Below are 15836 nucleotides of genomic sequence, written 5' to 3'. Positions count from 1 at the left end.
AAATGTTTTTATACATAAATTTAAAAAAGAACTTTAAAAACAGTACGTCGCTAGAAAAACGCAACATGTTTGGCCTTGACAGTTGTGACGTCAAGATTTATGGTAATGTTCCTAACAAATTTGTATGGTCGGAACAAATAAACATGAATCGTGATGTATTAGGGGCGTGGCCAATGGAATGACCGTTTTTGCGCGAATTCAAAACTACAAATTTTTTTTTTTTTTTATGCTACTAAAACTTTTTGTCGACCTCGTGGTGTAATGGTCAGCGCGTTAGCCTGCCATGCAAGAGGTCTCGGATTCGATTCCCGACATGGTTGATATGAAATATTTATTTAAAAAGGGTGTTTTCAAACTAGAATATTTTATAGTCCCTGGACTGGTAACTGAAGCGTAAGACTGATCACCTTACCTTCATGTAACAAAAATGATCAAGAAACGCTGCGATTGGTGTACCAATGCAGTGCCCTATGCACCATTCGGTGCGGAAAGGGAATGATGATAATGAAACTTAGCAAAAAAATATTTTTTTACTTGACAGTATTTCATAGACCCTTATTACTTTGAAAATGTAAAAATAAAACCTGATATTTCCCTATTTTTTAAAAGGTACCTTGAACCCTTAATCAATATATATTTGATGTTCCAGGTTGGTACTATTCTCAACTTGGCGGATTGTTCGGGACAATGAACAACGAGCCACATGACGATATGCTCACTCCTAAAGGAAGCTCTCCATCATCCAACAGCGAGCTCATGGCAAGCTGGAGACTCCTGAGCGGAGTATACGGTTCTCCTCGACGGACTAATTCGATGGCCAACCAGTCCATCTGCGAACCTTACTTTAGAAGCAAAGTGTCACCACTCAAAGCCTGCTTCCACATGGTAAACCTCAAAAATTCACTGGTTCAAATCATCAAAATCAAACCCTTATCCGCACACGTTGGTGCATAAGACACTGCATTGTTAAATCACGTACTACGATTCTCGATCATCTATTACAAAAAGGTAAGGTGTCAGTCTTTCGTATAACTGCCATGCCAAGAATCGAACCCAGGACATCAAGAATGGTAGAGGAAGACAGCAATTACTACTCCACTGGATTTTTTTATTGGGATTTTTACCTGAAAGTAGCTATCGAGAGGAAAACATTCGTCCAGTAGATTAATCACAAATAACTATCGACGTGCTTAAAAACATGCTAAGCATTTGAGCGATCATAGTGAACAATAATGCTTTGCTTTGCTTTTTAATTCAATTACTTTTATTATATCCATATAAAATTATTTTTTTCTTTTTTACTATGTAAAGTCTCACTTTTTATTTTGCATGGCAGTATGCTTCTTATTGTTTCTAAATGTATACAAAAAAGCATTGTTAATCTTTTCAATTTTTACGCACTATGTTTGTACTTAACTGTGTATTTTTTGTAAATGCCCCTTGGGCGTATTGTAAAATTAAATAAATAAATAAAAAATAAATAAATAATGAACATGCTTAAGTTATCGCAGTCATAAGTCAACGCGTGTGTGATCTCTAAGTCAACCCTTGTGTCGGTTTGTTTTTTGTTTGCCTCGTAAATAAATACAGTTCATTTGCGAAAAATCGTCGTTTACTATAAAAAATAATACAATATATTGCATTTGCAAAATAGTAAAGAGTATCTAATACAAAAAAGTGAAAATTAAATTACAATTACTATGGCGACTGCTTTTCTTGACATTTGGCTTGCCAACCACCGGCCAAATGCAATAAATAACATGATAAATAATAAATAAATAAATAAAAATGGCAGTTTTGGAATATTTTTCATATTTACACCGGTGAAATTCAAATTCTAAAGTCGGCCTCGTGGTGTAATGGTCAGCGCGTTTGTCTACCATGCGAGAGGTCTCGGGTTCGATTCCCGACATGGTTGATATGAAATATTTATTTAAAAGGGTGTTTTTACACTAGAATATTTCATAGTCGCTGGACTGGTACCTGAGGCGTAAGACTGATCACCTTGCCTTCATGTAACAAAATTGATCGAGATATGCTGCGATTGGTGTACCAATCCAGTGCCTTATGCACCATTAGGTGCGGAAAGGGGTTGATGATGATGAAATTCAAATATGTGATTGCGCTGCAGGATTATATGTCGCGAAACGTAAATATTTTGACATTTAATATTAGGTGTTCACGGATGTTCCATTGTGATCGCGAATACGATAAAAAACCATGGTGAGAAATAGTTATCACGTTGCTTATTAACACGTCGATAGTTATTTGTGATTGAGCTACAGGGTTCTGATTCTTTTTCACTCACAGAACAGTATTTTTCATCCGCCTGCACGCAGAGAATTTTACAGTGCATATTTTTAACAGTCAAAATATATCTGTACCGTAAAGGATAAACAATGGGAATCACATGGAACGAAATTTTGTGATTGTGCGATTTCAAAACATCGTAACTTTTGAGTTAAATAAGATAATTTCAATAAAAAAATAACTTTCCATGTAATAAATGTGATCCCTCAGGCGAATGCGTGGTAAAACGATGTATGATAGGTGCACAAATGTCGAGATCCGTGAAATGTGTAAGGCTGAGATATGCATTATCGACAGAATCAAGAAAGGGGCGCTGCGTTGATTTGGACATGTAGAGCGAATGGACAGCGAAAGAACGGCTAAAAGGATCTACGATGCGAATGTTGATGGATGCAGAAAACGAGGACGACCGAAAAAGACATGGCATGATCAAGTCCATCAAATACTTGAAGATGGACATGTCGAAAGTAGGAATAATCGGCGTGCGTGCATGAGAAGATGTATTAATGTAGAGGAAGCGAGGTCTGTATGCAAAGATAGAGTGATATGGCATTCTATCCTCTCTGCCTACCCCTACGGAGAAACGGCGTGATGGTTTGTTGTTGTTGTGGTGTATGTAAAAAAAATATGATTTTGATAATTTTCCGCATTAAAACAAAGTGGACTTCAGAATTTATTTCAACTTCAATAAGTATTTTTATGACAAAAGTGGACGTTGGTGTTTTATTCACGTATAAAATAGTTTTTTGCCAAGATTTCTGTATTTTTAACTTCAAAACGACAAAAAGTGAACACCCGTGTTTTATCCTTTAAAGAACATATATCTTGGTAGTCAGATGGCAGAAGGAACCATCTGTAATTTTCAAAAATGTTCAGGAGAGCTGAAATACTACTCAATTTCAAGACTTTTAATCCACAAACTAAGATATTTTAGTGTTACTTTTCAATTACCATTCTAAACGCTGCTGTTTTTTTTCTATGTGTATTTACTGAAATATTTATGAAACTTTTGAAAACTACAAAACAGAAAAAAATACAGATGGTCCCTTCTGCCATCTGACTACCGATATTTATAAAAGGTGAATATAGAAGTCTGGGCATTCACAGGACTTAAAACCTTTCATTGGCTGGTTAGATAGGTCACTTTATTGAATTAACAATTAACACTTTACTGAATTGATAAATAATGAATTATAAATCACTAGTCCAGAGCAACAGTGAAATATCTCTGAAGAACATGTTCTGATATCGGACTTAGAGGTGTGCAAAGGATTTATCTGACTGTTGCTTTGAGCTAGCTCTATGCACCTTAATCATTGTATTTTTTTTTAGGTTGACATCTCCCCATACTATGACGAGTGTATGTCTGGACTAGACCCGTGTGTGTTGGCTCACATCTACAAGGAGATATGCTCAACTGACCATATTCCTGTTAGAACTCCTGAAAAATGCATGGAGTAAGTAATATTTAGCCTTAATTTTCCATTGGCAACATATTTATTTTGAGTTTTCACTGGCTACCATTGATGTCATAGAAAATTTTAAGGAACATTAAATTTCTATGTTTATTGTTTTGTACTTTTTTCAGATGTGTATCTCCGTCTGGACAGCCCATAGATGAAGGAACTTTCAACTTTGTGGTCGATGTGCCCAATTCTACAGACGTTGTGTTCATAGTAGAGACCCACTTGTGCAACGCTAACATTAGGAAGAATAAGAACATAGACCTTCTCGTCAATATCCTCAACGAGAAACTTGAGGAGAAAGGTCTTACTAACAATAGGTAAAATATTACAACTAATACCTGGGTGGAATGGTAATTCATAAATAAAATAATGTGACAAGTAAACAACTCCGTTTATCCAAACTCTTGTCATCCAAATTGCCAAATATCCAGATCGTTATCAGGAAATAAACAATAAAGGAAAAGTTATAATATATATTTTTTTAAATTTAACTACGCAATTAACTGGACATGTTTCAGTCAGTTTTAATGTGATTCTAATTCAATGTATTATTTTAAAAGTAAGAAAATCTGGCACTCATTAATTCTGCTAATTGTAGTTTTGCTGTATTAATTTACACCAACATATTCTGAACCTTTTTTTAGTCGCCAGTCGCAACTGTCCCCAAGTCATCTTGTAGGACTTCTTTCGCGAAATTGAGAACCTTCTACTCGTTTATGTACCACCAATTTTTCCATGTTATCTCTTCACCTCGTAACGTGGCCAAAGTACCCGAGAACACGGATTTGCGCGGTGTGAGAAAGACGTTATTCAATACCTAATCCACGGATTATAGAAACATTTGTCCTATGGGGCTGCCCATGGTATCCGCAACATTCTATACCATCACCACTTTTTAAAAGCATCAATATTAATTTCCCAAGGTCCAGGTTTCTGGAGCGTACAAGAACAAAGAAAAAAATAAGGTTTTTACGATTTGTGTTTTTGCAGACTTAGTGATACTTCTTTGTTGCCATATGTTTTTCTACTTCTCCATCGCTGAGCGAGCCATAGCATTTTGTCTCTCGATTTTAGCATCGCACCCTCCTCTGTTTACTATCATTGAGTCTAGATAAATATATCAATTTACGACCGCGTAATTTCTTTTTTGTGTTATTTCATAATTTTGGTCTTTTTCCGTTGATTTCAAAGTCAAAATCTTTCCTCATATTTTCCAGTAGAGAGAGATGATCTCTTATGTCATCTGCATTGGCACGGAGAGGGTCATCGGCATATCTCAAACTCGATATTCGTCTTTCGTTAATAGAGATGCCTTTGTTGCAGTTCTCTAACTATTCTTATTATGTATTCAGTGTAAATATAAAATAGTAAGGGTGACAAGATATATCCCTGGCGAACTCCAGATCTAGTGTGCACCTCTAGTAATTGAGTTATTTTCTAAAACACGTTAAAAGTTTTTGTTTATCACATCGATCCTTGATTTCTTTAAACAGAGCGTCCACCTAAAATTTTAGTTCAGTGCTTTAGATAATATCCGTAGGTTGGTGACAGGTGCTATGGCGCAGTTGGTTAGACAGCCAATTGCAATACCGATGTCGCGGATTATATTCCCACAAGTTATGAAGTAATATTTTTTTCTCAATTGGTCTGGGTGTTGTAGTGTATATTTCATAACTTCCTTCCATATCCCCTCTTTCTTACCTGCTGACTACCCTCTAAAATAGAGGCTAAGTGGGTTATTCTTTTTAAAAAGAATGAAATATTAGTAAGATTTATTTATTCTTATAAAGACACGTTCTACTATTGTATATTTATTTTCTCGTAGAAACTACATTCAATGTTGCTTTCAAAACTCTTCACTGTGTAGGTACATCTCAAAGAAAACTGGATTGTGTAATTATAATTATGTTTTCCATTTTAGATATGCTGTGATTGGATTTGGCGGTTCTGGTATTTACAAGTCTACCAAGGCTGTCTATTTCAACAATAAACTTTTCCTGGATGCCGCACAAGTTCCGCCTCTTCTTGACCATCTAGTGTTTGGTAAAAAAAAAAAAAAATACGTTTTTAATGTAATCCAGTATCGAAACTGTGCAAGGCAATTTTGGGAATATCGTCAATAAATCAACGACCACATTCCGGAAATACTCAGCTGACATTACATTGTAAAATATAAATAGATTTGTAGGATTGTTGCTTGTCAAAAGCAGGAAGCTCCTACTCCAGTTGGGGATGACAGAATGAAAATACTTCCATGAGTAATTATTACATGTTGAATAATATACAGAATCGGTAATGGAGCGCAAGAGTTACTGACTAAGTAACTTAATTTAATTACTGAATAACTGACTTTTACTAACTGTTTAACTAACTGAACTAAGTGAATGAGTGACTGAGAGACTGAGTGAATGCTTGTAGTAAGGGCTTTTATAGTTCTCTCTTCTTCTTAGTGGTGAATTGAGATCATTTTCAATTTCCCTGACTATCAGCAATTTGACATCTACGCTAGATACTCAGTATTTGAACATTTAGAATATTCATACTAAGATTCGCGATCATTGGTACTTTCCCCAGCCGTTCCTTTACAATGTTCCAACACCCTTTACGACTCTCCGTCCTCTACATAGCTCCATACAGATTCCTCTGTGATATTGTTTTCACCTGGTCGGTCCAGGGAGGTGCAGCTCTGCCTCTGCTTCTTCGTCCCTAGCACACTGCTTGTGATTATTATTTTCTCCAGATTTTCTGGATCACGTCTGGCTATTTATCCAAAGAACAACAGAATACAGCCGATAGGCGAACTTTCAAAACAAATTCCTCCAATTTAGAGACATATGTTGTCCTGGCTGTCCATGAAATCCTCAACATTCGACGCCATCATCATCTCAAAGGCATCTATTCTTTCCTCATATCTATTACCTTCTTTTTTTTATATTAAAAAAATGTATGATTTGTCTTCGTACTGTTCTTTAGACGATAATTTGTCAAATGACAGTGGACATTTATTTCAGGGCGGGTCTCGCAGGTTTTATTCAATGTGTATTGGTGTGTTAATTTCAGATGTCAAATGAGTAAAAAGAGAATTAGAACGCAATCAGATGTCACCATAACATGATCCACAAGTTCAATAAATATTTTTAGGTATTTTAACAGGTTAACGCTTACGGAAATGGAATTTATATTTGTAGGATTTTGATTGTTGATAGTTGGTGGAGCTCCTACCCCAGTTAGGGATTGAGAGAAGACACGAAGTTGTTGCTTAATGCGTATTTATAACATGGTGAATAAATAGTGAATTGTGTTGCGCGAGTGTTGCGGCGATGATGAGTTGAAGAGACTGCACTTGAACTACATGCCGGAACTGAGTCTGCGTCGAGCAGAGTCTTCGGGCTAGCTGGGCTGACTGAACTGAACTGAACTGCTGGGCGTTACCACGCCCTGTGGTCTCTTTATAAGCCACGTTCCTTTGTTGTTCGTACCTCCATGGTAGGGACAATGTTAATGTACTGCAGAGCGTGGATCTCGTGTTTCGCAGAATGTAATTTATTGAATTCAATAGGAAATGCTGACTTGCTTCTTGGAGTCATGACTCTATACTTCAGGTAAAATTATTTAGCATGTATGGGTGTGTCATCGATCATGGACTATGAACCCCACAGTACCCTCCGTCTAGTAAGGTGATCTCACGATACATGAAGTTTTTCTTATTAAGTTTTTTTTCTACTAAATTAAGATTTTTTTACTGTTCACAGATAACAACAACTCTACTAACTACAGCTCGGATGCTTTCGAGGCACTAAACTTGGCTTCTCACCTGACCTTTCGTCCAGGAGTTGCTAAAACTATCTTCCTTTTCCCTTGCGTCAAGTGTGATGGCTTCTCTATGAAGGTAATCACATTTTTTGATAAAATAAAAGATAACATAAATCGTAGCGTTGCCTAGTAGGTGAATTGGTTCAGCCGGATGAATCTCACCCACATGATAAAGGTTTCAGCTCTTTTACTTCACAAAATTCAACAGATGGAAGAGTTGAGTAAATGTGAATATTTAAACATATGCAGAATGGTGAATATTACACAGTGCGTAAAGTGGCCACTTACACCAGCTAATGACAGGTCATAAGCCTAGACTTCCATATTTCCTTCTTAATAATTATTTTTTTGCTTTCTGTTGCGACAAATTTAGACATAAATAATAGTTTTTTCCGAACATAAAAATTCCGTTATTAACTACCTTTTTATTTGTTTCTTTTTATGTTCAATTCAAATCAGTTTTTATGTAAAATATTGACTAGACTTTGTGACAGTTAACTGTAAATTTGCACCAATGTTAATGGGAATGTAATGTGTTTACCTTTTATGTTTTTTCCAGCTGGAATATTCTGTGGTTCACCAAGTGCTAACAGATTCATCCATTACTCTCCACATTGTTATGAACAATGAATTTTCAATGACAAAGAAAAGGGTGGCCAAAACGCTGTATGGTACGTAATTCTAAAAGTAATCCTTGGTTAAAATAATAAAAATACTATATAGTTTTATTCCACTTTTATTTATAATTTTTACCGGTGACCGACATCGTCAGACTGGTGATAAAACTATATGCGTATTTTTATTATTATTATTAAAATGCAGTTCCACCAAAAAATGTCAGTAGACAAACTCAATCTAATCCTTGGTTTGCATTCTAAAAGTCTAACATATATTTATTTAATTTGCGCTCAACCACCGTACCGGCCGAGTGTGAAATAAAGTTCCTCTCTCCGATTGTAGCTTAAAATTAGAAAATAAGCCATTAACTGTTTAAAAAAACATTGTGAAGTGGAAAAAGAAGACATTTTATTTTATAGCATTGTTTTACATTTCATTCTTACCTAAATATGTGACAAATAGTGAACAACGGAAACTTTCAAACAGTACGCCTGTTACTTTAAAATCATCAAAAGTATATGAATCCAATAAACTGCGAAAGTACCCAAATTTAACAATCTGGAACACTTCTTCCCACAATAAATTACAACAGTGCTACTAAAAGTAAACTTATTGATAAATACGTAATGTTTTAAATATCTACTTCCTAATAATATGCAAAATGATACATCAATCCTTATACTACTCTCATACACGCGTTCGTCTAATATTAATGTAAAAAAATCAATTAAGCGGGAAGCGATGTTGCGTACCCATCAGAAAATGAATCAATACAGACAATAGTGGACACCAAGGCATTAGAACAATAGGCATCACTCCTCGGTAACTACACATGTGCATATGCCATTCCCAGGAATCAGCGAGCGGCTTGTTAGCCACATGTGCGGCAGTAACTATCTACAATCTTCAAAAGCGGATTCGGATATCTTTCTTCATTTTCTTAACCATGGTGTTGAAACAGTGCTTTATTTACTTAGTTTTTTATTGCTTACTTTTTAGCATGACCACTTGACAAATTAACTATTCTGCTCAGTGTTTATTTTGTGTAAATTTATTGATGTAATTTTAAGTTGCTAGAATTCCACTTGTTCATGCGCTTTGTAGTTGCAAGACGATTGGTAGTAAATTTTGCAAATAGAGTCCAGACTTCCAACCTTCCATGTGCTCTGTAGCTGCAAACTTGAAAACCTTTCCTTGAAAAAGTTCCTTGAAAACGCGGAACTAGAATCCCAACCGTCAATTCGCTCTGTAGCTGCAAGACGTGCTGGAATATTTATTTCTTGTACAGCACCCTTGAGGTGGTTTTCACAAAAATGGCGCTATATAAATTATTAAGTTTGCAATTAATAATGTATTTATTTGCAACCATGCCTTATTGGTAGTCTCTAGACTTACGTCTAATGCAAGGCTGAGCATTTTGCCTTAATGTATCAAAGGATCAATTCGTGCCTGTACACCATTAGGTATGAGTAAATATAAAACTATGAACTGTACAGTTTACATTCTTATAAAAGGTTCTATATAAACTCCTGAAGTCACTGAGACCTGCATAGAGATCTCTTGCGACGGGTCTACGTAGATTAATTCTCGCCATCCAACCCTAGGTAAAGACCTAGCTCTTCAAAGGAAGAGCCGGACTACTAAATGGAGTGCGAGTGCTTTAATATATATTGCTAAATTTCCTCATTCAAGCCCAAGTCCTTAAAGTATCGGGTTAAGTAGAGGGCCAGTGCTTTCACGTCATTAGGTTCAACCGATGGTCCAGCGAAGATACGACTTCTTTTGTAATATAAAGCGTCACATCCACATAATACGTCTGAAGATGTTTCATCATTTGCACTGCAGAACTTTTGTACATCTAGAAGTTTCAGAGAAATTCATTCTAGCAAGGTGTTTATTGAATCTGTGGTGCCCTGTAAGGGCTCCAGTGATAACCCTCATACGATAACTAAAAATAAATTGCTTTGCTATGCCGATCGCCTGAAGCGATTACGTAGGCATCTTGATGATAAATCAAGTTTAAAGTTTAGAAGTTGTTGTAGGAGCAACAGTGCATCAAGAATGGTTCTTCGTGTCATGTTTATTCCTCGTACTTTTTTGTTGCTTCGACTCGGATTCATTTTAAATAATTCAAACTTGTTAATTGATATATTTCAGGTATAGACAACAATCTGGCGTACACAGTAAAAGATGCTCGTGAGTTGACAGGAGATCCAGAACTAAGGTTACAAGTGAAAGTGCCCAAATCACAACTAGGGTACTGCGCATCGCTGGCAATGGAAACTAATGGTAACTAGTTTAAACTTTTTTATGATCGCATTATTTTTTTAGAAGATTAATACAGAATATATGCAAGTATGTGCGGAAGTCTAGGCATACAGAGTCTTTTTTACACCCAGGATAAATTGACTCTTGTGGAGATAATGTTCAAATGTATTGTAAAAATAATTTTAATTCATCTATACAGAGAAGTTGTCATGATACATATTTTTTAAGGAAATTTACAATGTCATCGCCTTTCTACGTTCACTCCTTAGCTAGAGCATAAAGCATCCATAAAGAGTATCTCTATTGGCTACTTATTCCTGTACACTAGGTTCACGTTCCATAGTTCAGAAATAAAGTGCCAAATTTTCAGCCGTGGAAGTTCAAAACTCTCGAACCCGATGTCTAGTAAAATAGGCAAACGCGGTTAAAACTCTCAGGAGACATTGAGGCAGAGAGGATAGGTTTTTTCGCCATCCTACATATGCAAAACAACGCAGTACTCCTCTCTCGATTCTGTCGATAACGCTTTTTTTATAAATAATGAATATTTTTATTCCAGTAAAATGGCAGAGCTAATTCTACCAAATAAAACAAAATTTTATATTTGAAGCACTTATGGTGGTCTCAACATATCCCGCCATCACTCGAACAAGGGTGAATGGATCCACCCTGCGGTGGCTTGGAGAATCGCGTTAAGCTTTTCAGGCGTTCCCAAAGGCTCCAGGTTCTTTGGCGAAGTAGGGCAACAAAGGTGTTTACCCGTCCAGCTATAAACATTTCGGAGGCACTGCAGTACCTAGGCAGTCCGAATAATTGCCTGTATGAATTATTATACGTGACCCTTAATTTATTCCATGCTGCTTGCGTATAATTGTTCCATAGTTCCGCTGTATACATGTAAGTCAAATACGATGTAAATATGATTTTCTTCACTTCGTCACTATACTGGAAGAAGCGTCTTGCTAGCATAGAGGCCCTAACATTGATGGCTCTTCTATGTCTCTCTATGTCCTGATTATCTTTACAATCATCAGCTGGTTTGTGCCCTAGATACTTGACTTTTGCATCTCAGCCTTACATAATTTGCGGACCTGGACAATCGTATCATAGGTATACCATACATTCGCCGGAGATATCGCATCTTCCTGCATTACATGAGCGTGATACTATTGAGCTTGTTTCTTTGTTCCCAGGTACCATATTTGCGGGAAGCAAGCTGCGCGTCACGGAGCCCGGCGGGGGGCGCCGCGCGGCGTCGGTGCTCGCCAGCAGAGCCGCGCAGACCTCGCGCCCGTGCTCGCGCGCTAAGTGCGAGTGTCACGCCTCGCGCCTGCGCTGCTCCGCTTGCCCCAGGCATCTCCCCCGCAATGTGAGTTAGACCATTTTCCGGTAACTTTCAATTGTAGGATTCACACGAAGACAATACAATAGACAGGACGACATTGTCCTGTCTCACCCCTGTGAACATCCTTGACCGCTCAGGACAAAACCATTGGACAATTCGATCGAAATTTGAGTTTAAACTAAATAAGTTGCTAAAAAATGTTTTTTAACTCTTAAAAGACTGTGGTAAATAATCCCTTTGCGCGCGGTGATGTAACATCGTGGTACCACTAGTAAAAGACGGAATATTCTAAAGTTCAGACATTTGAAAAAACATGGAGACATACTGCTTTATAATTCCTTTTCCACAATTTATGCTAATAAACATATAATTTAGCACTGTTATAGCAAAATAAATTTAAAATTGCAAATCCGCCGCTCATGTTACGCGCGTGCGTCCCCATCACTGTCATCAACCGACTGAATACTGGATCTGTTTTAGACAACTTCTACCGCAGAACAGCATCTCTGTCTTCCTTGTTATGACTTATATCTTCGTGCTCTCTCTTGTATAAGGTATCTGTATAGATGTGTTGCTGAATTAGCGGACATTCATTTTTCGCGTAGCAAGGATAAATATTTTTTGCATTAACATTTACCATAGTTATACAAATTTTACTTTCCAAATCGGATGTAAAAATGTCCATTTAAAGATTACAAAAAATACGAATTCATAATTTTTTTAAATAAGAGAGATATACCAAATCTTGTGTCCTATGTCGACTTGTGTGACATCACAGCCACACAAGGGTTAAAAAGAACAAGTGAAACCCGGCATTTCCATAGCTGCTACCACGTTTTCTCTGCACTGTTTGTCTCTATAAGTTGGGCGATCTGTTATAACCTATGACAACTTCTCTTTGTTGACATTTTGTGGTTTGTTGAATACGCATTAGCAAATTCTGGCAAGTGAGCTAATTTGATATTTTATTGATAACTTTATCATGTTGACATATTGAAAATACGCAGTAGCAAAGAGAAGAAAAGTTTATTCATCTATTGCGTTGTTCTATAAAACAACGCAATAGATGAATAAACAAGGTATTTTGTGAACTCTATAAAAAGGCATTGCACATCCCAGGAGTGTCATTATTATTCGGAAGTCATACGAATACAAACATATTTATACATGTCATTTTCCTTCTTAATAAATAAATGAAGTATTTGCACAATCCTGAGGAAGTAGACTATCCCTGACATAGCCTGCTTCTAGGTTTTCTTACAATTATCGGGTTAAAGCTCACAACTGATTGGCCCCCGTCAAAAGCTCTAAGAGGTCGATGCGACATAAGCAGTCGTGTTCGCTATGCATACATATTAACTTTGTAATTTCTTCTAAATGGCATTAAAAAATGCGCGGAAGCAACATGCTCGCGAGAAGCAAGTGGCTATTTCTTACTGTCCTGTCTCTGCGCGTTCACACGAGGACAATTCAAAAGTTTGCAGCGGTGAGGGCAGCCATTGTTCTGCGGAGATAGCCTGCCCATCTTTTTCCGGGACAATGTCTCGGTCCATAACCTCATCCTTACCTGACTTTCCCTGATTTAAACTCTACTTTACAACAGGAAAGGGGATAAGTTTGAATAAATCACAGATAATGAAATTCTCCTGGAATTGTTTTTTATTCACATGGGTGTGATTTCTGATGAATGAAATAAAAAATTAAAATGTCATAAAAATGCAAAAAATAACATCATTTTTTTTATTTATTTCAGCCGATGGGAGACATTTCCTTGTCTATATGGGACAGCACGGAAATGGACGACTTTATTGACAACTTCTTGGACCTCTCTGTACCAACCATTTAAGAGATCATTACAAAATATTTCTAATGCTCAAATTTTTAAGCAAACAAAGTTGTATTCATATGTAATAATAACACTTGAATGTTATTTGTTATGCAAAACTTAATAAGGAAGTTAGTGACTATTTATCTAAGCCATTTTTGTTATTATTTTAATGCCACTAAGGTTTTCATTTTATTAAAGGTTTTCGTTTATAAAAATCCCTACTAAATGATATATCGTCATAAAACAAATACAATCATTTTTCTGCATGGAAAACATTTGAGACGGTCAGCGCAGAATGAGTATAAATGGACTTAAATATTAGAAGGGGTCCATAACTCTCGATCTCACAAAGCTGCAGGAACGGCGAGACATACAAGATACTCAACAGTCACTATAGCTGCCCAAATTTGCATCCCATGTTCAAGATTAAACAAGATGCTTGACTTCAAGGCCACAGTCTCAGGCTGGAGAAAACTAGATTCAATCTTAACCCAAGGAATAATTTCCTGTGCAATAAGATTGTTGATGGTTGTAACTTTATATAACAATAACTTCAAAAATGGGTTTGATTTGTTTTGGAAAAGTTAAAATACGCCAGCAATCAACCTTCGTTAAAATAGATTTTAACAGATCAATTTAAGCTGCCGTGCATTTCATAAACTGAATGTGGTTGAACCCAACTTTTGCCATTCATTAATAGATGGCACTGCTCACACCATTACCAGTTTAAATACCATACAGCTACGTGGGTAAATTTTGAATGCGATTATCTCAGTTTCACGTGTATGGATTCACAGATTATATAGTACAAATGGATTACGGCACTTCTGCGCTGACCGCCCCATTTATAATACTGTAAAACAATCAAATTCAGACTTCCAAAAATTAAAACTGACTAAAACTAAAGATAAAAAAAACTGTCATTTAAGGTAACATTTTATTTGATTTGACGCATGACATTAAGATTTTATTGTTAAATGTTTTTGATTTTTAATGATAGGCGGGAAATTTTTATTGTTATAGAATTCATGAAAACATTTTTTTAAAACAGTTTTTCATTGCTCTAATCTTCTTAATTGCAGAATTTTATTTTCGACTCCTCAGTTATTATCATCTCATAGAATAAAAACGAATATTTCGCTCCATAAAACATTAAACATTATGTCTTAAGTTCCTTGATGGAATAATTTATAACCTTGCATGCCGACTTTTGCGGTTTCGCTTTACCAAACCAAAATACGGTTTTGTTTAGAAAAGGCTAATATTTCTGACGAGAGGCAATACTGTAATTTTAAATAATGTAGAAGTAAGTTACATACAGACTTAGATATAATCTTATTTATTTTTTATATAAATTAGGACACCTTTCATTCAAATTTAGAATCAAAGTTTGAGAATTATTTCACCTCTGAACAAATTTTCAGGGCCTTTGGTATACCTACATAATATAATATAATAGTATTCAAATTAAGTGTATTATTAACTATTTTAAAATGCAGCTTTTATATTTCATTTGAAAACGTCTAGAACAGCGAGATAAATGCAAAATTTCGCATTTTGAGATAAACACGCAGATATGTCAATAGGTAAATTAATGTTTTCAAATAATAAAATTCTGAAGTTAGATAGTTAACCTATTTGACAAAATAGTATTCACAAACTACTTAAAATAATTTAATTCGGTCAGAGCCTTTTCAAACCTAGAAGTTCGATTATCTCAGAATTTGTTTTTCAGGGTAATCTCACTGTCGCTTTGGACTAGCGATATGGTTTCTTTAAATCCTTTTTTTATCAATTTCGTCGGGATATTCAAATATAACAGGAAATTATATTTCTTTTGGAATTTAAATAAAAAATGTATATTAGTATCAACTAATTTATTTGTGTACACGTGTTTGTTTTTCGATTTACCTAGAATATTTATTTTCAGATAAAAAATGTTTCAAATTTATATTTGAAGAACTAACTTTGGGGTTATTCATTATTATTGATTAATGTTTAATTCAATTTTCACCTTTAATAATACAAAATACAACAGTAACTTTATGCAAATAATAGTTTTTAAATAAATATTGCCTGTAGATCATATTATTTTTATCAATATTAAAAGATACTTAATTAAAAAAAAGCTATATGGATGTCTAGGCATTTACGGGGCCTATGACCTGATAAATACTAGACAGACTCA

The 15836-nt window shown here is 35.7% G+C and overlaps 1 protein-coding gene across 1 annotated transcript in view; it reads left to right on the top strand.

The window, feature by feature from the left end:
• The window catches only part of LOC148281989 (uncharacterized), a 108109-nt gene extending 93576 nt beyond the window's left edge, over positions 1–14533 (top strand). Inside the window, exons 54-62 of the mRNA XM_088225804.1 lie at positions 650–885; positions 3643–3767; positions 3899–4093; positions 5698–5819; positions 7529–7665; positions 8149–8260; positions 10365–10496; positions 11669–11844; positions 13574–14533. Of these exons, the coding sequence (XP_088081930.1) occupies positions 650–885; positions 3643–3767; positions 3899–4093; positions 5698–5819; positions 7529–7665; positions 8149–8260; positions 10365–10496; positions 11669–11844; positions 13574–13666 (1328 nt within the window). The 3' untranslated portion in view covers positions 13667–14533. The remainder of the gene's footprint in view (positions 1–649; positions 886–3642; positions 3768–3898; positions 4094–5697; positions 5820–7528; positions 7666–8148; positions 8261–10364; positions 10497–11668; positions 11845–13573) is intronic.
• The last annotated feature ends 1303 nt before the right edge of the window (positions 14534–15836 follow it).

The sequence above is a fragment of the Micrasema longulum genome, unplaced genomic scaffold (assembly GCF_059751315.1).
Source record: "Micrasema longulum isolate JH-2025_06_02 unplaced genomic scaffold, ASM5975131v1 h1tg000387l, whole genome shotgun sequence".
NCBI classification, from domain to species: domain Eukaryota; kingdom Metazoa; phylum Arthropoda; class Insecta; order Trichoptera; family Brachycentridae; genus Micrasema; species Micrasema longulum.
This window is presented reverse-complemented; position numbering and strand designations above follow the sequence as displayed.